The sequence below is a fragment of the Ovis aries genome, chromosome X, assembly GCF_016772045.2.
Source record: "Ovis aries strain OAR_USU_Benz2616 breed Rambouillet chromosome X, ARS-UI_Ramb_v3.0, whole genome shotgun sequence".
Classification (NCBI taxonomy): domain Eukaryota; kingdom Metazoa; phylum Chordata; class Mammalia; order Artiodactyla; family Bovidae; genus Ovis; species Ovis aries.
In genome coordinates, this window is record NC_056080.1 from 96,688,045 (window position 1) to 96,713,066 (window position 25,022).

Genomic DNA, 25,022 nt, shown 5'->3' on the forward strand with positions numbered 1-25,022 from the left:
TATTAGAAAATATGAAACAGACATTATAAAAAGTATATATGTGTGTATATGTATATATATATATGTACAGTAAGCCCCCTACATATGAACAAGTGCCGTTCTGAGAGTGCATTCATAATCCAACTTGTTTGTAAGTCCAACAAAGTTAGTCTATGTCCCCAACTAACATAAGCAGTTATATAGTACTGTACTCTAATAGGTTTATAATACTTTACACACAAATACTACATAAAAAAAAAAACAAAAAGTAAAACATTTTTAATCTTATAGTAAAGTACCTTGAAAAGTACAGTAGTACCAGCTACATCACTGCTGCTTCTGTGCTTGCTTCTGGACATGGGGCTTGAAATAAAGATATGATACTATTGTGCTCTATATGATACTGTGCAGTAGAGTACACAAAAGTACAAGCACTTGTACAGGATGCATGCATACGACAATGTATGCCAGACATGTGAGCTATCATGATTGGACCAGGAATGCACATTTGCACCTTTGAAAATTCTCAACTTGAAGGACTTACTATATACACATGCTTGTATGTATATACATATATAATTTTTAATATGCTATATATTTTATGCTACATAATGTATAATACAGTATTTGTGTGTGCATTGATGGAAGAAAAACAAAATCAATAGACAGACTAAATCTAAGGAGAGGGGATCAGTGAAGCACCCTGATTCTACAAAGTTAAATAGTTGGGATTAGGAAAGAGAAGGAAGAAAGGGAATGGAGGAGAGAATGAAGTCTTACGTACACCTAACAGAAGTTTCAGAAGAAGAATAGACAGCAATTTAAAGGGACACATTAGATGAAGAGTTGATGGCTAAATTTGAACCAAAACAATTGAATTGAACAATTTGAATTGAACCAAAACAATTGAACAATTGAAGGGGCATAAGAAGAGGAACACAATGAATAGGAATATTTTAAACATATTCAAATACCAACCAAATACTAGTTGTCCTCTAAAAGGGGTATTGAAATCTATAGAGAAGAATTGCTAAGAATACACACACACATACACACACACACACACACACAATTTTATATGATAAAATTAGAGTGAATGGTGAACGTGAAGAAGGTAACTGTGTTGGTAAACACCATATTTTTTCATGAATCCTGGCCATGAAAGGTAAAAAACTTGAAGGAGAGCTGAATGAGCTTGTGTGACATGGAAATTTATGCAACGTGAATAGCAAAAGCAACACAGCGAGCTTCTGTGTACACTCACATGCACACATATTCATAGAGCTAGTAGGATAAAATGGCAGGGGACTTTGAAGTATAGTTGATTTATGATGTGTTAGTTTCTGCTGTACACCAAAGTGATTCAGTTATGCATATATGTGTGTGTGTGTATTCATTTTCATATTCTTTCCCATTATGGTTTATCACAAGATATTGAATATAGTGCCCTGTGCTATGTAGTAAGACCTTGTTTATCCATTCCATATGTGATAGTTTGCATTAGCTAGTCCCAAACTTAAAATCACAGTAAAAAGTAAAAGTGTTTAGTCACTCAGTTGGGTCCAACTTGTTGCGACCCCATGGAGCATAGCCCACCAGGCTCCTCTGTCCATGGAATTCTCCAGGCAAGAATACTGTGGTGGGTTGCCATTCCCCTCTCCAGGGGCTTTTCCTGACCCAGGGATCAAATCCGGGTCTCCTGCATTGGAAGCAGATTCTTTACCATCTGAGCCACCAATCACAGGGGACTTTTATTTTATTTTATAGTGATTTTTTACTAATTTATTTATTTTGAATTTATATTTACTAATTTAGATTGGATTCTGTCAGCCAGGATGTATGTATGTATGAATGTGTGTGTGTGTGTGTGTGTTGATTTGCTACTGATGTATATTTGCTACATCATTATTTTTCAACTATAAAAGATTTATTTAACATCATCTTTCCTACAACTTTTGAAAAGCAAAAGAAAAAATGGTGAGAAGGACTGAGAGGACAGTTTTAAAGTGAATACATCAGCATTATGAAGAATTCCTTACATTTTCATGTTTTTCCTCATTCATCTCAAGTAGATGAAGTTTTCATCGTGGAGTGTGAGATCACAAATCAGTGTTTAGGAACTACTGCTTTAGATGCTGCCTTTAAGGGCATATAAAAGTTTTATCACTTTATATGGTAACATCACAGAAGATGATTTTATAAATTCAGAAAACACTGAAGCATCATTAAAATGTGACTTTAATCATGACCTCATGCATTGGGGACTTTTAAATTGAGGGATTCTCCAAAGGTCTTAGTTCTCTTGAAGCCATTCAGGCAGCCTGTTCTGTCATTTAAAATGTCACCACTAGAGGTGCTCTTTTGTCTTGAGAGTATAATATTGCCTGCATAAAATCTTTATTAGAATGAGCCACTTGCCGGGGAGTGGGGGTCATGAGAACATTGCTAGTAATCATTAATCCAGCACTGATGAGAGGAGCTGTCTTATTGGAAAGCGGTGACCCAGGGATGTGATATGGGAAAGGACAATATTAATGAAGGAATAGAATTAGGACAACCTGGATCCTAAAGTCTTATCTGTAAGAGCTGGCTCTTGTGGAACCTCTAAAGGACGGCGGGCATGTGGGCTGCGATGTTGGCTTTACTGCATTGTCTGCAGCCTGTCTGGAGTGTACACACACACACACACACACACACAGTATGTTGTTTTGGTTCTTACAGTGAAATGGGGCACTGTTGTTTCCCTTGACAATTCTAAGTAGATTTTTTTCAGACCAAAGTATACCAAGATTATGATAGAGAAAGTAGGCACTGGCATTTTAGCAGCAGGAAGAGGAATGACTAAGTAGGAAGATTTTTTTCTAATATGTTTACAATATATTCAAACAGTAACCAAATAATAGTTGTCCCTCTCCAATAGGAATATTGACATCTACAAGAAGAATTACTAGGATTATCTGGCTGGGACAGTCATTTCCCTATAATCTTTAATTCATTAGATTACAGTTTTATCATCATCATCATAAAATTATTTAATAACTGCCCATATGCAAGTCTCTGGTCATTAAGCTAACCCGTTATTGCAGGAGGAGAATGTGTGACTCACTGTGGTATACATGCCAATTTAATTTTCATTTTGATGGGCATCTTCCCAAGGGGATTACTTCTACTAAGCCCTCTGCTGATGGAAGTTGTAAATCGATAAGCTACTGTACACTTGAACATCACTGTTGACAACACTATGTGGAACACAATCAGTGGGAAAGGGAAGACAGTTGCTTACAAGCAAGAAATAAACAACTCACAAACATCTATCAGAACCTCCACATAACAAATTTTATTTTTCCCGATCCCCAGAATGCCTAATAACCATACCTATAATCAATACTTCACAGAAAAGTACACTCCTGAAGAATGCTTACAATAAGGGATCAACTTGTTGCCAAGGGATTCAAAGTGTAGGGGTATAAAAATTCAAGATTGTGCTCTTTAACAAGTGGTGCTGGGAAAACTGGTTAACCACTTGTAAAAGAATGAAACCAAAACACTTTCTAACACCATACACAACAATTAACTCAAAATGGATTAAAGATTTAAATGTAAGACCAGAAACAATAAAAGTCCTAGAGGAAAACATAGGCAAAACACTCTCTGACATAAATCATAGCAGGATCCTCTATGACCCACCTCCCAGAGTAATGGAAATAAAAGCAAAAACAAACAAATGGGACCTAATTAAACTTAAAAGCTTTTGCACAACAAAGGAAACTATAAGAAAGGTGAAAAGACAGCCTTCAGAATGGGAGAAAATAATAGCAAATGAAGCAACTGACAAAGAATTAATCTCCAAAATATACAAGCAACTCCTGCAGCTCAATCCCAGAAAAATAAACGACCCAATCAAAAAGTGGGCCAAAGAACTAAACAGACATTTCTCCAAAGAAGACATACAGATGGCTAACAAACACATGAAAAAATGCTCAACATCACTCATTATCAGAGAAATGCAAATCAAAACCACAATGAGGTACCATTTCACGCCAGTCAGAATGGCTGCAATCCAAAAGTCTACTAGAAATAAATGCTGGAGAGGGTGTGGAGAAAAGGGAACCCTCTTACACTGTTGGTGGGAATGCAAACTAGTACAGCCACTATGGAGAACAGTGTGGAGATTCCTTAAAAAACTGGAAATAGAACTGCCTTATGACCCAGCAATCCCACTGCTGGGCATACACACCAAGAAAACCAGAATTGAAAGAGACACGTGTACCCCAGTGTTCATTGCAGCACTGTTTATAATAGCCAAGACATGGAAGCAACCTAGACGTCCATCAGCAGACGAATGGATGAGAAAGCTGTGGTACACATACACAATGGAGTATTACTCAGCCATTAAAAAGAATGTATTTGAATCAGTTCTAATGAGGTGGATGAAACTGAAGCCTATTATACAGAGTGAAGTAAGCCAGAAAGAAAAACACCAAAACAGTATACTAACGCATATATATGGAATTTAGAAATACGGTAACAATGACCCTGTATGCGAGACAGCAAAAGAGACACAGATGTAAAGAACAGACTTTTGGTCTATGTGGGAGAAGGTGAGGGTGGGATGATTTGAGAGAATAACATTGAAACATGTATATTATCATATGTGAAATAGATCGCCAGTCCAGGTTCAATGCATGAGACAGGGTGCTCAGGGCCAGTGCACTGGGATGACCTTGAGGGATGGGATGGGAGGGAGGTGGGAGGGGGGTTCAGGATGGGGAACACATGTACACCCATGGCTGATTCATGTCAATGTGTGGCAAAAACCACTACAATATTGTAAAGTAATTAGCTTCCAATTAAAATAAATAAATAAAATGTTTTAAAAATTCAAGATTGTGTAAATCCTCTCACCTCAGGGTAAGTAATGTATCCTGGTAATAATTCAGCAGCAAGAGTCAGTTAAACCCAGGTCTGAAATCTGGCTTTACCCAGTTTCGTTCCCCAACTCCCTAGCTCTTTCTCATCCTTCAGAATTCATCCTCCAAAGTGTTGGTTTTTTTTTTTTTTTTTTTTTTTTCCTGAAGCTGACCTCTCCTGCCCAGAGTTAGCTGTGCCTTCTTTTGTGTGCTCCCAACACTTTGAACATTTGGTCCCACTCTTACTGTGCTTAATCACATTTGGTTTTAGTCTCTTTATTTCTCTTTCTCCTCCACTTGAGGCCAAGGACAGTCTCTGAAGAGACAATAGAGCCCTTTTAAGATCATGGGGTGTAAGTCATTCAGAATGCATGGATTTGAATCCATTACATCCTACCTGAATGAACTCAGTAAACTCTCTTTTCCTCAGTTTTTTCATCTGTAGAATGAGGATAAGCTCAGAAGGTTGCTGTAAGTTTTAAATGAGTAAATAAGGACAAGGTACTTAGATAATGCCAGGGATATAGTTCAGTTCAGTTCAATTGCTCAGTTGTGTCCAACTTTTTGTGACCCCATGGACTGCAGCATGCCAGGCTTCCCTGTCCTTCACTATCCCCTGGAGTTTGCTCAAACTCATGCCTATCTAGTCGGTGATGCCTTCCAACTATCTCATCCTCTGTCATCCCCTTCTCGTGCCTTCAATCTTTCCCAGCATCGGGGTCTTCTCTAATGAGTCAGCTCTTCGCATCAGGTAGCCAAAGTATTGGAGCTTCAGCTTCATCATCAGTCCTTCCAATGAATATTCAGGATTGATTTCCTTTAGGATGGACTGGTTTGATATAGTTGATCCTCGGTAAATTGTTGTTGTCTTTTAGTGGCTAAGTCATGTCTGACTCTTCTGCAACCCCATGAACTGTAGCCGACCAGGCTTCTCTGTCCATGGGATTTCCCAGACAAGAATACTGGAGTAGGTTGCCATTTCCTCTTCCAGGGGATCTTCTTGACCCAGGGATGTAGCTGTTTTTACCTTTGCATCTTTCAGGTACCTGTGCATCCCTTCAGGGTGTAGCTCGGTACATGGCAAATGGTTCTCAGTAAATTTTAAATCAAGGAATGAACAATTTGGTCCAGGACAAATTCATTTCACTTATCTCACATCGCTTCTCTAAAATGAGATTGTTAATTGAGCATCAAGGCCCCTGTTATGAAATCAGGTTCTAAAGTTACTTGAGGTCTTCAGTGGTTACAGGAGAAATTAGTAAATAATTTCAATCTCTTGATTGTTTGTCAGAAGGGAAACGTTAGAGCAAATTAGTTAGAATGGATCTAGAGGAACCCCTGATTGCAAAAGAATAGTCATGGGCGTCAGAGCATGGAAGTGAATACATTGTGTGTAATATTTTTCTCTCTTTTGGCTGAACTCAAGCTTCCTGTAGCTGAAAGCAGATGGCACAAAAAAGCTTACAGTGTGCAAAGCCAGTTCCAGTTTTCCCTGTAAAAAAAGAACTGAGCGAATTGGGAGTCACTTTAACTTCTCATCTCTGCTACGAAGGGGTGAAGATCAAGTCCAGGAAATGTTATGTATCATAGCATTCCAAACCTCAGATGATGTGAGTCAGACCAGGTCCTGTGCTCAAAGTACTCCCCAGGCTGAGAAACGCAGAATAACATCAAGCAGTGATTTATAATCATTGAATTTATTTATTTTTGGCTGAGCTGGATCTTTGTTGCTGTGCGTGGGCTTTCTCTAGTTGTGGAGAGAGGGGGCTACTTTGTCACTGTGGTGCATGGGCTCCTAGTTGTGGTGGCTTCTCTTGTTGCAGAGCACATGCTCAGTAGTTGTAGCTTGTGGGCTCATGAGCGAGACCAGGGATCAAACCTGTGTCCCCTGCATTTGCAGGTGGATTCTTTAACCTCTGGACCACCAGGAAAGTCCTAATCATTGAATTTTAGTGAGAAAGGTAGTGAAGTTTTCTTTAAATATCACTCCTAAGAAGCTATTATTCAAAGTGTATGAACTATGCTAATAACTATGCATAGGTCATATCTATTCTTGTTTGTTTCATAATTCACTTTTGTTTAAAAAAAGAAAAAACATGTGAGTTGAAAATCATGCTGTATTTCATCTTTTCCTGTTACCCAAGCCAAAAGATAGTCATATCAAGCACCACTGTTCAGCAACCTAAATTTCAAACCCAGTGCCAAGAAGAAAGGGTCTGGCCTTGTAAACGTAACATTGTATTGTCTGAAAATCCTTAGTTTAAATATGAGCTCTGCCAGCTATGTAAAGGCCGGGAAACCATAGATGCAAGTCTCACTAGACTTCCCTTTCTCATCTGTAAGTGGCAGTTTTGATAACACTTGACAAGCTCTTGTAGGGATTAAGAACAATACTGATGTCACATCACTTGTTGTTGTTCAGTTGCTCAGTTGTGTTCGACTCCCTGAGACCACATGAGCTGCAGCATGCCAGGCTTTCCTGTCCTTCACTATCTCCCTGAGTTTGCTCAGTCTCATGTCCATTGAGTCAGTGACGCCATCCAACCATCTCATCCACTGTCATCCCATTCTCCTCTTGCCTTCAATCTGTCTCAGCATCAGGGTCTTTCCCAGTGAGTCAGCTCTTCGCATCAGGTGGCCACAGTATTGAAGCTTCAGCTTCAGCATGAGCCCTTCTAATTCAAGGTTGATTTCCTTTAGGATTGACTGGTTTCATTTCCCTATTGTCTAAGGGACTCTCAAGAGTCTTCTGTGGCACCATACTTCGAAAGCATCAATTCTTCAGCACTTGGCCTTCTTTATGGTCCAGCTCTCACATCCATACATGATTACTGAAAAAAACCCATAGCTTTGACTATATGGACCTTTGTAAGAAAAGTGATGTCTCAGCTTTTTAATACACTGTCTAGATTTGTCATAGCTTTTCTTCTAAGGAGCAAGTGTCTTTTAATTTTGTGGCTGCAGTCACCATCTGCAGTGATTTTGGAGTCCAAGAAAATGAAATCTGACACTGTTTCCACTTTTTGCCCATCTGTTTGTCATCCACTTAACAAGTTGTTTATCCAATTATAACAATAGTATTTATTGTTATCACCATTTGAAACCCCAATTTAGGGCGGGGGAAACAACCCAAAACCAAAACATGAATGAACAACAACTAAAGCAGTGTGGAGGGTTTAAAAATCCTCTAAGGCATCTGAATGGTTCTCAGGTGGATCACTGACCTGGCTTTTGTCCCCTTCTTAGAATCTGATGGATACCATCCCCCCCAAATTCAGTCGGTTCTCCTGCCCATGTTCTGGCTGCTGTCAGTAAAGAGATGTGTTAAGACTTAATCATGAGAGAGCACTGAAGTAGTTTCTCATTACCTCTCTGCTCCTGTAAAAGATGGCAACTCTCGATAGGAAGTTGATGGAAACAATATCATTGGCAAATAGGAATCCATCCAGAGTTCCTTATCAGTTCAGTTCAGTCCCTCAGTCATGTCTGACTCTTTGTGACCCCATGGACTGCAGCACACCAGGCTTCGCTGTCCATCACCAACTCCCAGAGCTTACTCCAACTCATGTCCATCGAGTCAGTGATGCCATCCAAACATCTCATCCTCTGTCACCCACTTCTCCTGCTTGCAATCTTTCGCAGCATCAGGGTCTTTTCCAATGAGTCAATTCTTCGCATCTGGTGGCCAAAGTATTGGAGTTTCAACTTTAACATCTGTCCTCCCAATGAATATTCAGAACTGATTTCCTTTAGGATTGACTGGTTTGATCTCCCTGCAGTCCAAGGGATTCTCAAGAGTCTTCCTCAACAACACAGTTCAAAAACATCAATTCTTCAGAGCTCAGCTTTCTTTATAGTCCAACTCTCACATCCATACATGACTACTGGAAAAACCATAGCTTTGACTAGACTAGACAAAATCATAGCTTTAACTAGACTAGAGTTCCTTATGTTGGTTGTGAATCCTGCCCCACCCTCCGACCCCAGCCTCGCCCCAGGCTAGGTAACAGGGAAGGTTAGATCATTTGCAAACACAATATTCCCTTCCTTGCATCTGGAGTTTAGATCACTTTGCTCCAGAAATCCTATTTCCTGAAACAGCTTAGCTCCAGAAAAATGACTGATTGTCGGCTTCTGGCTCAAATCCTCCCATTATTTTTCCCCCAGCTTTTCATTTAGATTACTTAGTTCACTGGGCAAGAAATGAACCCCATGCTACAGATATTTTGCCTCTGAGTTTTGCGCATTTCTTGTCTGCCCTACGTGTTTCATCATAGAAACATCTCATTTATATTTGTTAGTCACCAGTCAGTTCATAAAATAGCAACTATTCCTTCAAGATCTTCAAATATGATTGAACAAAACTAAATTGATTTCAGAGAAGCTGGTATCGTTGCTGGCTCAGGACACTGTATCACCACTGGGGCAAACCATTTGGTTGAGAATAGATGTATTGTATCTACCAAGCATTAACCACACGTTGCATGAGAGAAACTTTAGAAAATGGATGTGACTGCCTTGACCCGAGTGCTCCAAGTTCACTCAATATGGTCTTCCAAAGGCAAAGCTACTAGGAGTCTCCAAGCTCCATCAGACAGAACCATACGCTTTCTCAGTAATGGTGTTGCTACCCTTTTCCTCATGACTCTTGGTTGCAGGTCATAAGTATGTGAATAATGTGTGCGTTCATGTTCAGTCGCTAAGTCATGTCCTACTCCTTGCAATCTCATTGACTGTAGCCCACCAGGCTTCCCTGTCCATGGGATTTCCCAGGCAGGAATACTGGAATGGGTTGCCATTTCCATCTCCAGGGGATCTTCTTGACTCAGAGAAGGAACCTGCACCTACTGCTTGGCAGGTGTACTCTTTACCACTGTGCCAACTGGGAAGATATGTGAATAGCTGCTGCTGCTGCTGCTAAGTCGCTTCAGTCGTGTCCGACTCTGTGTGACCCCATAGATGGCAGCCCATGAGGCTCCCCCATCCCTGGTATTCTCCAGGCAAGAACACTGGAGTGGGTTTCCATTTCCTTCTCCAATGCATGAAAGTGAAAAGTGAAAGTGAAGTCGCTTAGTTGTGTCCGACTCTTAGCGACCCCATGGACTGCAGCCCACCAGGCTCTTCTGTCCTTGGGATTTTCCAGGCAAGAGTACTGGAGTGGGGTACCATTGCCTTCTCTGCATGTGAATAGAGCATAGTTTTGAATCACAGAATGAGAGCCTTGAGCCCACATATCCACTAAGGTAGAAAAAAAGGTTTCCATTGGAGTAATAAAATCTTCTATCAAAAAATCTGCCAATTTTCAACTATGGTATTGGACACCCCTGCTGAAAAGAGTGTTTTCCTTGTACAAAACTTCAATCCCCGCATATTGAAGCTTAAGCTCATTTTCTAGTGATCCTTCCTCTCTCCTAATCCTCAAGGAAGAAAGGTCCATCTCAGTCATCCGGTATTTTTCTACAGGTTTTCTTAATTAAAATGACTAAGCAGATATTCGATAAAGGACAGAAATGGTATGTACCTAACAGAAGCAGAAGATATTAAGAAGAGGTGGCAAGAATATAAAGAAGAACTGTACAAAAAGATCTTCATGACCAAGATAATCACGATGGTGTGATAACTCACCTAGAGCCAGACATCCTGGAATGTGAAGTCAAGTGGGCCTTAGAAAACATCACTACGAACAAAGCTAGTGGAGGTGATGGAATTCCAGTTGAGCTATTTCAAATCCTGAAAGATGATGCTGTGAAAGTGCCACACTCAATATGCCAGCAAATTTGGAAAACTCAGCAGTGTCCACAGGAAAAAGGTCAGTTTTCATTCCAATCCCAAAGAAAGGCAATGCCAAAGAATACTCAAACTACCGCACAATTGCACTCATCTCACACACTAGTAAAGTAATGGTCAAAATTCTCAGAGAGATGACCCAGAGAGATGTTGTGGGGAGGGAGGTGGGAGGGGGGTTCATGTTTGGGAACGCATGTAAGAATTAAAGATTTTACAATTTAAATAAATAAATAAATTTAAAAAAAATTCTCCAAGCCAGTCTTCAGCAATACATGCACCGTGAACTTCCAGATGTTCAAGCTGGTTTTAGAAAAGGCAGAAGAACCAGAGATCAAATTGCCAACATCCACTGTATCATGGAAAAAGCAAGAGAGTTCCAGAAAAACATCTATTTCTGCTTTATTGACTATGCCAAAACCTTTGACTGTATGGATTACAATAAACTGTGGAAAATTCTGAAAGAGATGAGAATTGCAGATGACCTGACCTGCCTCTTGAGAAATCTGTATGCAGGTCAGGAAGCAACAGTTAGAACTGGACATGGAACAACAGACTGGTTCCAAATAGGAAAAGGAGTACGTCAAGGCTGTATATTGTCACCCTGCTTATTTAACTAATATGCAGAGTACATCATGAGAAACGCTGGACTGAAAGAAACACAAGCTGGAATCAAGATTTCCAGGAGAAATATCAATAACCTCAGATATGCAGATGACACCACCCTTATGGCAGAAAGTGAAGAGGAACTAAAGAGCCTCTTGATGAAAGTGAAAGAGGAGAGTGAAAAAGTTGGCTTAAAGCTCAACATTCAGAAAACGAACATCATGGCATCTGGTCCCATCACTTCATGGGAAATAGATGGAGAAACAGTGGAAACAGTGTCAGATTTTATTTTGGGGGGCTCCAAAATCATTGCAGATGGTGACTGCAGCCATGAAATTAAAAGACGCTTACTCCTTGGAAGGAACGTTACGACCAACCTAGATAGCATATTGAAAAGTAGAGACATTACTTTGCCAACAAAGATCCCTCTAGTCAAGGCTATGGTTTTTCCAGTGGTCATATATGGATGTGAAAGTTAGATTGTGAAGAAAGCTGAGTGCTGAAGAATTGATGCTTTTGAACTGTGGTGTTGGAGAAGACTCTTGAGAGTCCCTTGGACTGCAAGGAGATCCAACCCGTCCGTTCTAAAGGAGATCAGTCCTGGGTGTTCATTGGAAGGACTGATGCTAAAGCTGAAACTCCAATACTTTGGCCACTTCATGTGAAGAGTTAACTCATTGGAAAAGACTCTGATGCTGGGAGGGATTGGAAGCAGGAGGAGAAGGGGACGTCCCAGGATGAGATGGCTGGATGGCATCATCGACTCGATGGACATGAGTTTGAGTGAACTCCGGGAGTTGGTGATGGACAGGGAGGCCTGGCCTGTTGCGATTCATGGGGTGGCAAAGAGTCGGACATGACTGAGCGACTGAACTGAACTGAAGCAAATATTCAGAGGCCTTGAACCCTTGATGTTGCTGCTGCTATGGTTAATTAAATGGGAAAGAGTGGAATTCATAGGTACGATTAATTCCATCAGGATTCTTTATGGTTTTAAAGTTCATAAATTATGAAACATTGACATTTTTTATGGGTTATAGGATTTTTCTTCATAAGGATCAGAATCAATTAGTGTGTTCCCCACTGATTTTATTTATCTCATCTTTTTTTATTTAAATATAAACCAGAGGTAGGTTCAGTACGTTTTACAGCTTAAATATTTAGAGAATGATCTCAGAAATAGGACACAATGAAGACCAACCCAACTAGTCTAGAGCAGCACAAGCCTAGGGTTCCCTGGCTTTTCATTCTGAATGGGTATCAGGAGAGCCAATCAGTTGCCAAAAAATTGATTCTGTAGACCTTTTATTTCCAAAACAGAATTCCCCCAAATGATCTGACTAGGAGAGACTCTATGCCAGCTAGTAAATGTGTCATGTTATGTTACAGAATACAGTAGTCACTCTTTCTGTCTCTAGAATTCCAGTGTGATATTGACAAGATTCCCTTAAATCATATTTTTCTTTCTGCTTGGAATTATGTGGCAAGAGCTTTTGCTAATGGTTTTTCTCTAATCTCCTCATTTGTATTTTTATCCTGTCGTTTCTCTGGGCCTTTGGATATAATTAAATAGAACACAAAAAGTGGTACTTGCTACTCAGTCTCTTCAATATCCCCTCTGCTGCTCTAGTCAGTTACTGGCAGGATACCAGTGTTGCTGGCCCTGGTTCACTTGAATCCACCTCCCACTCCCAGCGCGCTTCCTTTGAGTTCATCATCAGTCCTTGACCTGGTAACTTGTCACTCAGATGTTTTGACGGACTGTTAGTGAAGGTGCAGAGCCAACCAGCAAGAGGCTCTGATTATGTTTATCTTCACAGAAGAAGGGTGTTTGAAATCTTTTCTGAGTTTCAGAAAGACAGCCAATTCCTTCCTGCACAAAGTACTGAGGCTGCTCCTGATTAGGCTGTCTCAATTCTCTCCTTTTTACTCATCACAGTCACATCTGTTTGGGTTTCTGTCTCTCTCCTGGAGATGCCTCTTGAGAGCAGGTCCCCTCAGCTTCTTTCCAGCTCCTCTGAGTCCTGCCAAAAGAGACTGGCAGACCACGATCAGCCTTCTCTGCTCCAATAGCTCCCATACCTCTCCCTGAAAACAATACTACAGCCTGCCTCTCAAGTGAACCCAGGAGGAATGGAGCCAAAGAGACTTTCAGATTTTTCTTTGGGGTTCCCATGTAGAGTTTATATTCTAATGCGATGGGAAGAGAAAGGGCAGAGGGCAAATATGAAGAGAGCATGATGAAAAGGCAGGAGGAATAGAGGCACAGGTGCAAAAATCATAGGCTCCCAGAGTCAAGAAGACTTTCTAAAACATCTCATCCCAAGGTTTTCAAATGTTTTGTTTTCAGCAGTGTCATCTTTTTTATTTATTTTTTTGGTAAGAAATCATACGTATGAGTTCCAGTATATAAAAGTGAGGAAAGCGGAAGTGTTACAATTGAAACACAGGTGAGGGAGCTTACATCCTTCTACTCTCTGGGTTCTGCAGGATACAACTGGAAAGCCATCTATCATGTTTCAAGGATGACTTTAAAGATGGGAAAACTGAAGCCCCAAGAGGGGAATTGACATGATAAAGATCACACAGTGGTAGAGATTCAGACCTGTGCCTCCTGTCACTCAGGCTAGAACTCTCTGTGACTTGACTTGGAGAAAGGAGCCAAGAATTCTTTCTTCCTGAATCAGATGAAGGAGAGAGCCTGGTGGAAAGTGCAGTGAGTATCAAAGGTCTGGGAGGAGTTGCGATGAGTAGGGCCACCTAGCATAGAGGAGTTGTGAGCCTTGGAGTTAAGCAGGAAGAATTGAAACTCTGGATCTGTAGGAGATCTAGGAAGTTCCCCAACAAGGGTGCAGGGTGAACTGGTAGGAACAGAGCAAGACAGGAGAAAAGGGCACATTGGAAGTAAGTGTCAAAGGAAAGGGCTTCCCAGGTGGCTCAGTGGTAAAGAATCCGCCTACTAATGCAGGAGATTCAAGAGATATGGATTTGATCCCTGGGTTGGGAAGATCCCCTGAAAGAGGAAATGGCAACCCACTCCAGTATTCTTGCCTGGAGAACCCCACAGACAGAGGAGCCTGGCAGGCTACAGTCCATAGGGTCACAGAGAGTCAGACACAACTGAGCAACTGAGCATGCATATACATTAAAGGAAAGTCCTTGATTCATCCTTCCACTGAAATGCCACGCTGCTGGTCTGGGATATCAGTGAGACAGAAAGGAAAGGCAAAATATGCTTCTCTAGGGTGACCTGCAAGTCTTTCTTTCATTATTGCCTTCTCAAGATGAATGAGTTTTTAGCACAGGTCTCCTCTGAGGATTTCATTGTTGTATTCACACACTTCTCTGAGAGCACCTGAGAAAGACACAGGAGAGTTAGGAAAGGATGAAAAGCTCTGCTCCATTAATGGTTAAAGTGATTGTACAACACAATTTGGACTCAAAGTGAAAATGGGTTTCCTTCAGTCCCTCCCCGACCCCACTTCCCCCAACACCCTCCTCCCTTGCCATGATCCCTCTCCAGTGACAGCCCTCAGATTCTCTTATTGGAAGTGAGAGCATGCATGTGGTCTGTAGACAGATCACAAAGAGTTAGAGACCCTTATGTCTGGTCTTACCTATCACATGTCATTTGTTTTCCTGTCCATGGAGTTGAAAGGATAAAGGGAGGATAAAAATCAGCAGAAGTACATTTTATGGGCTGACAGGGACATGGGACAGGGAGAGACTCTGGTTCCCCTTATACCTCTCATTTTTCAAGAGAGGTTAGAGCAAGAAAGATATATATATATATATATATATAAATACCCAGAGAATTATCCGGTTGTCAGCTTTGACCCAGTGGTTTCATGTGTTCATAGCATAGAGTTTAATTCTCTAATTAATATGTTTAAAACAAGCCTGGGGTAGTTTGAGTCTCTGTAATGGTGCGCCGCTTCTCTTCATTATATATCTCTGAAGTCTTCTCTACATCTGTTTACCTCAAATCCCACCTAAAAATACCTTGTGAGTGACGTTCAGACAAGCAAACAGTGAGTGCTGACCTGGTGGAGAAGCAGTGGGAAGAGCCTGGGAAAGCCTTCATTATTTTCTCAGTACCATTCCCTTACTCTTCCCAAGTTCTGTCCCTTGTCTGAATCAGGACTCTGTTTTTCTTTAGCTTTGTCATGCCTGCTTTGGTGCAAGGTCCCAGGAAAGAAACAAGAGGAAAAAAAGGTGGGTTTGTGGTGGTGGGGGGGGTGGGGGTGGGGGGTGGATTCTTGAAGGCAGTACACAGTAGAAGGTAAAAGCCTGCACAATGAGTAGGAACCTCCTAACTGTTATCCCACAACCCAAATATTTGGTCCTGGTCAGAGCTGCTTTCAACCCCTCTTTTGGGGAGATTATTTCCCTTCATTGTAGTTGGAATTTAAATCAAATACCTTCTGAGCCAGGAAACATCTTTGTACCCTTCAGAATCAGTATCAATCAGTCACTTGTCAATTATTTTTAATAAACTTTTCCTGAGCTTAAACTATGTGACAGAAAACGTGCCAGGGGATGGGAGTATAGTGGTGACCAAAACCCAGTCCCAACTTTTAAGGCATTCAGAGTCCTGAGGGAGCAGCCCAGGGTTTTTTTCCCCATGAATTAAAGTCTAAAGATACTTCAGTGGACGTGAGATGCTAAAACTTTTCTGCCTTGTCCTCCCTTTTCTCTTGGGAAAACACAAAGCACAAAAGAGCAGTAGACTAACCTGCAAGAAATTTCCGACTCTTCGGCATCATTGTCCGGTGTCTATCCATTTCAGTCACTGCAACCTTCAGGCCAATGCACTTCAGCAGACACAGTTGTGCTTCCCATAGGGCAAGAGACATTTCAAGATGGGGGAAAGGTGGAAGGGAGGTGGCAGCAGCTTACCCGGTGGAGCAGTGTAGTTTACAGAAGGTTCAAGAGCTGTAACTCTGACGGGCTAAAAGTAAGAAGCCTGAAAGATTTCAGTTTCTTAGTTGAGGCTCAGGCCCAAGAGCTCAGGAAAGGACCAGAGCCTGGGCATTTGGTTTTGCATCTACAGCAGTTCTGAAAAGAGCTGGAGGTCTAGTCGATAGAACAGTAGTGATAGCTCCATGTCAGAGCCGACCTACTGTTGAGGGGCTTCCTTTCTGGCATAGAAATCAAGTAAGAGATGGGGCAGAACTTGTGAACTGAGTGAGGCGAGCAAGCCACATTTGATTCCTGAATTGGAGGGAGGCAGGCTGCCTGAGCTTGAGGAGCAGGGGAAATAAAAATAAAAGAAGTTAGGATATTGGAGACACGCCAGAGCTTAAAGAAAGGCTCAGCTCTGCATTTCCCAGATACTGCTTCTGTACACGACTTCTTTGCGTGGATTCCAAAGCCGAGCTGAACGGTGAGGGGGCGCAGAGGGAAAACGGGGTTCGGAAGGCACAAACTGGCCTGAAATGAAAAGTCAGCAAAAACCACTGGGTGGCAGCGTGGTGTGCGGGCGCAGCTCTGCAGTGCCTGCTGCTACTGCTGCTGCCGCGGGGGGAGGCTGAACCAGTCTTCGGGCCCCAGCCTCGCTCCTGAATGGCTACAAGTGTCGCCATGCGAAAAACCTCAGCGAGTCTGTGTTAGGAGGGGAGTGCGTGTTGTGAGTCCCAGCCTGGGGCAAGGGGCTGGCGAACTTTCGTTGGGCTCCAGCCGGGGCGTCATGGGGACAACTCAGAATCACCCAGTAACGGAACATCCCACTCCGCCATCCCCCATCTCCAAGCAACCCCCACCCCCGTCCCCGCTCCTCCAACCCAACTGCCTCATCCCGGTGTCTCCTCCATCACTGTTTCCGCCCGAGGCTCCTCTGGGGAAGAGGAGGGGAGGAGGGTTTAGGAGATGGGGCAGTGCTGGAGCCCCGACAGGTGTTAGCCCGAGCGGCCCGCAGGGGACTTGGGGGGATGGGAAGGGTGGGGGCGGCCGGCGGCAGGGCGCCAGCGGGCTGGGCTCCGGGAGGGAGGGGCCACCGGGGGAGGGGGCCGCGGGAGGCCGGCGCGCTCTTCCGGAGGGTGCCTGCGGCGACAGAATTCCTATACTGAGTCGGTGCCGCGCCCAGAGCAGCAGCGGCGGCAGCAGCAGCAGCGAAGATGCGAGGCCATTACCTGTTTGAGCCGCGTCGGAAAGCTGGCACCGGCCAACTTTTCCCGATCGGCGGGCCAAGAAGTTGCAAGGACTAGTGGGAGGCTCGGAGGGGCCAGGGCGAGGGCGCGCCCCCCAACCCCACCCCCCCCTACCCCGCACGGTTCCTCCATCCCCCCCTCCCTGCCGCCGCCCGCGCTCCCGGCCTCTCTCTCCCGCCCGCGCTCCCTCCCTCCGCCCGCCTCCCTCCTCCGGCCCCCTCCGCGCGGCACCGGGCGGGGGGTGCCGCCAAACTCCGACCCGAGCCACTTGGACTCGCACAGTGTCCTCCGGGCGCAGGGGCCGAGCGCACGCAGTAGCGCCGCTCTGCCGCCACCGCCTGCCATCCAGTCTCGCCCGCGATCCCGGCCCGGGGCTGTGGCGTCGGCTCGGACCCAGGCAAGCCGGCCGCCCGCGCGGGAGCCGGACCACCGCCGGAGGAGCTCGGCCGGGATGCTGAGCCCCCTCCTCGGCTGAAGCCCGAGCGCCGAGAAGCCCGGGCAAGCGCCGGCTCCGGAGACTAAGGCGGCGGAGGCGCGAGACCGACCGGGCGAGCGGCGGAGGCGCGGGAGGAGGAGGCGAACCCGGCGAGGGGCCGCGAAAGAAGTGGTGGTGGTGGGCGTCGTGGCCATGGCGGCGGCTATCGCCAGCTCGCTCATCCGGCAGAAGCGACAAGCCCGCGAGCGCGAGAAATCAAACGCGTGCAAGTGTGTCAGCAGCCCCAGCAAAGGCAAGACCAGCTGCGACAAAAACAAGTTAAACGTCTTTTCCCGGGTCAAACTCTTCGGCTCCAAGAAGAGGCGCAGGAGGAGACCAGGTTGGAAGGGGGCTCTTGGCTGGCTCTTTTTTTTTTTTTTTTCCCCTCTCTCCGTACTTCACGAGTGTGGAGGGGGCTGGGGGGCGTGGATGTAAGCGGAGGTGAGTTTGTCGGTGGCCCATCTAGTGCGGATGTGGCCACCTAGCTGGTGTGCGTGCGTGGGAAGCGATCCCTCTTCTCGCCTCCTTCGTAACAGTAACAGACTTGCTGCATTGCAACTGCTGTGGGACAGGCGCATAGCTGGGGGGCATACCCTGCCCAGCGGGCGCGCCTTCAGCTTCAGATAGGCCACATGTGTGCAAGCTCGGGAGCTCTGGGCAGCCGTGTGTATGGCGTGTTTTGGAGGCGCGGAGCTGCGCAGACCCCTGCCCACCCCTACCCCCAGGGAGAACCCAGGGAATCCCTCCCTTGCCTTCATCCCCGCAGCGCTGACCCTTCCTCTCCCAGCTTCTACCCCCAAGGTCCCTGGGCTTCCGCTGTCTAGGCATTCTGTTTCTTTGGTCACTTTTAAGCTTACTGGGACAGACTTGTGGTGTAGCTTTGAAATATTTGCTGGAGAGGAGGGGATGGATTCCTAGAACCTGTGGCCGAGAGCTTAGTGATCTGGTTCGACTAGTCAAATTGGTTGGTTACTTGCTCCTAAAATGCAGGATTGAAGAGAGAATTTAACCAGATCGTGGGTCCTTTTGAACCAATTCGGTGAGAAGAGCAGCGCGGTGTTCCGGCGCCAGGGGAAATTCACACAGCTCGAGGTGTCGGGTTGCGTCAAGGTAGACCTTCAGGCGAAGAAGCAGCTTCTTTGGCTCTTCTTAACCAAATGGATCCTTTACTCAATTTTCTTACTTGTACTAGATACATATTACAGAATTTCTGACGTGTCAGTCTGTTATTTCGCTATTTGTGTGTTCTACACATCCTGGAATGAACATGCAGACATACATTTTCTGCTTGCTCGAAGTTTTTAAGGAATTAGCTGTAAATTAGGCTTGCTTTGAAACAGGTTTAAGCGGTGGCAAAGCATGATTATGTGGTCTGAATAATGACATAAATATCATTTCAGTGCAGGTGTCTGTATTCAATAAAAGCAAATTTTGGATAGCATGGCTGTTATTGATAAATGAGGTGCTTCATTAATCTATGGTGATTCATAATTGAAAATTATCTTGAGAACACATATTTTGGATAATTACATTTCTGATACTAAATTTGAAGATAAGTATGAACTAATTTTCTTGCCTCCCCACCAACAAAACCCCTGCTCTTTTGCACACATTTTCCCCTAAGGATAATTAATATGTTTATTTTCCCTCTCTCCCCTTCTTTTTTGTATGGCGGCTCAATTTTCTAAACAGAAATCCTTTGATAGGGTTCCAGGTTGTTTGTGCATTTTTAACCTTCTTAGAATGGAGGGGATGCTTTATTCCAATTGTGGTAATTCTGAGGGAAACTTTTGCTGGTGTGTTTTTGGTCCCTGCTTGGAAAACCACTCTAAATCTCATCTTAGTGTTTCTCCTTTTCCTTCCGCATGAGAAGTGGCACATTGTTAAAAGGCAGAATATGCCACTTGCCAAGCCATTTTGAATGCTCAATGAGATGAGGTGCCACTCTGCAAGCCAAAGGACACGCCATCAGAAACTGTCTCGGCTGTCAGTAGCTTTAGGGCTTTACCAATGTTACCAGGTGGCAGTCAAATGTTTCTTCAGTCTGGGGGTTGGTTCTGAAACTTGCAGTTTGTTTGCTTGTTTTCCTTCTTTCAGAGGACTCTTTTTAAAAAGTGTCGGTTGACCTTTTCCACTAAAATTTGTAAATGGAATTAGAATTCTAATTCTTTTCAACCATATGTGCACAACTTATCAATTGATCCCAACCATCTTTCTCTTTGCAGAGCCTCAGCTTAAGGGTATAGTTACCAAACTATACAGTCGACAAGGTTACCACTTGCAGCTGCAGGCAGATGGAACTATTGATGGCACCAAAGATGAGGACAGCACTTACAGTAAGTGACTGCAAAATAAGTAATAGTATATCCCAGCATATTGCTAACACTTTCTTTCTTTCTTTTTTTTAAGTAAACAACCCTGCTTAATCCCGAAGTGAATCCAAAATAGAGTCAGCACTATATAATCCCATTTCAGCAGGTTAGCCTAAAGGAAGGGGAACATAAAAATATCTAAAATAGTGAACTGTAGCAAATAATGTTGACACCATCTGAAGAACAATCCAAATGTCATCTCCATGGTAATCTGGATAGATTTATGGCTGTCCTTTGGATTTTATTACTTTTTTCCCACAGAAAATTTACTCACCCCCACACTGATCCTGAAATAGCACAGTTATCTCTACTCTTAAGCACTGGTCTCATCCCAAGAGAGAAGAGTGGTTTCATGTCAGGAGAATTCATCATTACAAGCTTTCACTTCTGTTCCCCCTGCCCTATACACACTGATAATTCTCAGACTAATTGGGATTTTAACATTGAGATACTTCCACAGGTGGGTAAAGAGATTTCTTTGAGCACTTTATTTTTAATCATGGTTTAAGTCAAGACCAAATTGGAGACCATCATGGTGAACCTAAAAGAGAAACACATCAAAAAGAAAGTTAGTTTTATTTCCAATTACTGAAGGATAGTGATTCCAAGATGTTATATACCCTTTTGTGATAGGTTTTATTTATTTGGTGTCATAAATGCATGAACTCCTTAATAGTGACACCTTCTTCAATGATAATAATTGGTGGGTTTTTTTTTTTTTTTTGCAATTAGAAGATTGGTATAGACATATTCAATGTTTCATGAGGCTAAATCACCTAGTTCTCACAATTCCTTCCCAATTTTCCATAATTTATATTGCATTTCCCTCAGACTTCATTAATCTCCCAGAAATTGTACCATTGCCAAGAAAAGCCCATCTGAAAGCTAACAAGTCCTCTACAGCATTTTCAGAGGTACAGGGCTAGAGAGAGCAAAGCCATAGACAAGGATTCCAATGTTGAGTGTTAAGAGTTTCACATCTTTTAAGAAAGCTTCCTGGGCTGATTGATGGCCAAGGCAAGACCTCAAGAGGAAGTCACCTTTAATTACCCATAAAGAAAGCTCTGTAGGTACCTAGGATGAAAAAGTTCCATACATAAACGATTGCATAGTTCTTCACTGTTTTGCAAAATGCTGTTACTGTTGCAGTTCTACAATGAGTATGCTAGATATTCTTCTATTTGAAAAAATGAGTCAAGGCTAATTAGAGGGTTTTACTGTTCCCCTATAACAGATGTGAGTCCATCATAAAACAGTCCCATGAATTACTGCAGTCCATGGGGTCGCAAAGAGTTGGACCCAACTTCACGACTGAACAACAACAAAGCTGCTCCTCTCTCCAAAGTGCCTCGGCAAAACGGATTCATTGGGCATTACTGAAAGGAAGTTCATGATCAGCTCCTAATGACCCCCAGCCAGTCAGGTTTTCCCTCAGTTTAAACGTTTTCTGCAGATTAGTGCAGAAATCAGTGAAAAAGTTTATTTTGGGTCCAATGTTCACATGCCTTTGCTGAAAAGGAAAACAACCCAGATGATTCATTTGTTGTATAAGCAATGATATGGCACACACCTCAAGATCACAGTGTATTTAGTCATTGTAGAGTACTATACACACACACACATATATCTACACAGACACATACGTATACACACACACACACGTGTGTATGTAAATAAAGCTCCATTTCTTAACTGTGGACTGAGGTAGTCAGTTTTACTTTTCAGTTCCTGCATATGCATAGCTCCTGCCTTTGGTTTTCTTATAACTGACTGATATGCATGGCATTTCGGCATACTAATGATATTGTTGGGCCTTAAAAGAGCCAGAATCTGTGTTTAGGTAGAATGAAATAATGAGAGGTGAGTCAGCCAACGGTGAGTATTACCATAAGATGAAGCACACAAATGAAAAGTGTCTCAAAAGAAACAGCAAGTCTGTGGGGCTTGACTCTGCCCTAGCTGCCAAGTATGATCAGAGGCCAGCGGGCTAGCTTTTCTTCCCACTTGGGTATATTATAGGGTGTAAGTCATCATGAAACAAGAATATTTAATGGTTAAAGTGATCATTAAAATGATCATCATTAAAATGGAAGTCTAACTATGCAGATGTATTCTTTTTTCCCCCCTAAATCCAAGCAATTTTCTTGGCATTCATTATTTATTTTGTTACTATACTATTTCCTTAATATGCATTCTTGTTATTTATATTTATATTTTTCTTAAGTTTTAGGGTTTTTCATGATATTTTTTTCTCACTTGGTTCACCTTGGTTGATTTTATATTTTAATTCTGACATGATAAGCCAGATCATGATAAAACAAATCAATTCACATTTACCAAGATACATCTATTTCTGAAAACATATATATGGTATTATGCATTTAAGCTAACCTTAGGTAGCTTTATTACAATGGTAAATATCAGTCCAGTAAAACCTCACCATGAACAAATCAGCCATTGTAAATTATGTATTGCCCCCTGAAAAGGAAAAGATGATAGACATTTCATGAGAGCAGTTTTATTATATCTGCCTTGGATTCAGTGAGGGCAATGTTAGAATTGGCAACTTCCCTTTCAAACCTCCAGTAGTGTTACCAATTTAATGGGTCAAGTCTTTCTGATCAATGTTAATATACACTTTTTAAATTGCACCCTTTGAGAAGTTGATCTTAACCCAACTGATTAAAAGAAAGATGGCCTCCTTTTTGTATTAAGCAAACACTGAGTGCCAATTCTGTGCACATCTCTAAGAATAACGAATCTTTCAATGTAGAAGGAGTTTAATTGTTTTTATGTAGATACATCAGGAAACAAGAACTGGGCCCCTTTTATTTCTTCCTCAAAATTTTGACAGAAATGGAAGAAGAGATATCAGATGTTTAATTAATGTGTTTTAGATACACACATAAAATCCATTGTTTTCTTCTCATGCTTAGCATATTTTCATCCTAATCAAAGTAATATCCTAAGTCCATGAAGAAGTACTCCAAATTTAGAGAAACAGAGGCATATTGAAGAATACTTAATCTGTGCAAGCTCACCCTTGATGTAATAATTCCTTTTCATTTTTATCTAGAAAGACTGTCCCTTTAGACAGACTTAAAACAAACCTGTTTATGATCTTAATTGATCATAAATTCATCTTAGTGATCTTAAATGTTTATGATATTAAATGTCTAAAGAAAAACAATTAGACTGGTATCACCAGTCAGTCTCCACTTTTGTTGTTTTCTTCAATTTTTTATTTTAGCGTGGTATTTTTTATTTTTGAATTGGGCATCACAGATATCTATGGTACATAGTGAAAAATCCGTGTGCCACTGTATACTTCATACCATTGTTCAGGGATAGATAATCCTGGTCATGGGTTACTCATATTCTTTGCTTCTCTTCCTTCTACTGCTATCTAATGTTCAAGAATTAAACATTTTATTGCCCATTAAAATACATGTCAGTAGTTGGGGCATGTGGTGAAAATCAAATATTTCTGTCTTTCTTTCTCTTTTTTTTGCTTGTTACCCTACCACCTGCATTCAGGGAACTAAGAAGTTTCAGAATATTGTAAAAAATGAAGTTCTAGAAACAATTCTAAATATCCTTTATTACCTGTCATCTATCATCATCTATTAGTTTGATTAAACTAGGACTCCAGCATACGCTGGTGTTCTAGTTGTCTAGTGCTATGCCTTTTAAGCCAAACCCATAAGGAGGTTTTTGTTTGATTTCATTTGATTTCTTAGATATCAGAATTTTAAAACCCTGAACTCTTATGTAATGGGACCGTGATCTATTACATTTCAAAAATATAATATCATGATTTCACCATACAGATTGCTAGCAGTCCACAAATGTGTGTTGAGCACCTGCCGTGAGCAAGGTGCCATCACAGAAAGAAATGGAACATACACATGACATGCTGAACAAGATCAGACTTCATTCCTGGGCACTGCATGGTCAAATATAGCATGAGATCCTAGCTTGCAAGCTGTGCAATTCCTTTCCCTCACCTCACATAACAGAAGGGCACAGCTTTTAATATGATGAGTATTGAATGAGGTGCCATCAGCAGCATGTGGTAGGCACACTTGCATTTTGCACCATACAATCTGTCCTAGCTCCTCTGTGGTAACACCCTGATTTTAAGGGAAAGGTACATTGTAGGCTCACCAAGGAATATTGAGTTTTCATTAATATTTCTCATCTCTATAACTCCACCTACTGCAGTAGAATATATATACATCAAGATAAGAGATCTGAGAAAAAATTTTCCTGCCCACGGGGTGACTACGTTCGTGCTCACAGAAATGATAGCAGACCGATTTATCATCCTCCATAAACTTACACACCAAAGCAAAAATCGTCAACATTGGTCTAGGACTCTTGAGAGAAAGGTGCACAGGCTATTTTCAAAAGATGTGTGTGGCAAGCACTATGTTTTAAAAATGTACTGTTTTATTTTTATTCCTGGTGTAGGAGGGAGTAGACAGCTGGTAGGGGGAAGACACCCACTGGTTTTCTCCAGTGAGTGGTGTGTGATTGTGAGGACAGCCGGGATGTAAGTTTCACGCAATCAGACCTTCAAATGGAGAAATGAAGTCCTCTTTGGCACCAGCCAGCTGCCCACTTACAACTATTTAGGAAAAAAAATTAAATAAAACTCTCAAGTTCGTTGTTTTTATTCCTATAACCTTTGCTCCCAGAGACTAAAAGCTAAGACCCCTCTGAACCCCATCTTAAAAAAATGTTC

At 42.4% G+C, this 25,022-nt stretch overlaps 1 protein-coding gene across 4 annotated transcripts in view; it reads left to right on the plus strand.

Moving 5' to 3' along the window:
- FGF13 (fibroblast growth factor 13) overlaps positions 1 to 25,022 on the plus strand; it is a 577,215-nt gene that overhangs the window by 488,201 nt on the left and 63,992 nt on the right. For 3 of the 4 annotated variants that reach the window (XM_027962875.2, XM_042242259.1, XM_042242261.1), the window contains one exon: positions 20,129 to 20,239. In XM_027962875.2, the coding sequence (XP_027818676.1) occupies positions 20,129 to 20,239 (111 nt within the window). Of the gene's footprint in view, positions 1 to 17,340; positions 18,244 to 20,128; positions 20,240 to 25,022 lie in introns of those variants that run through there. The other variant, XM_004022306.5, reaches the window with a different exon arrangement.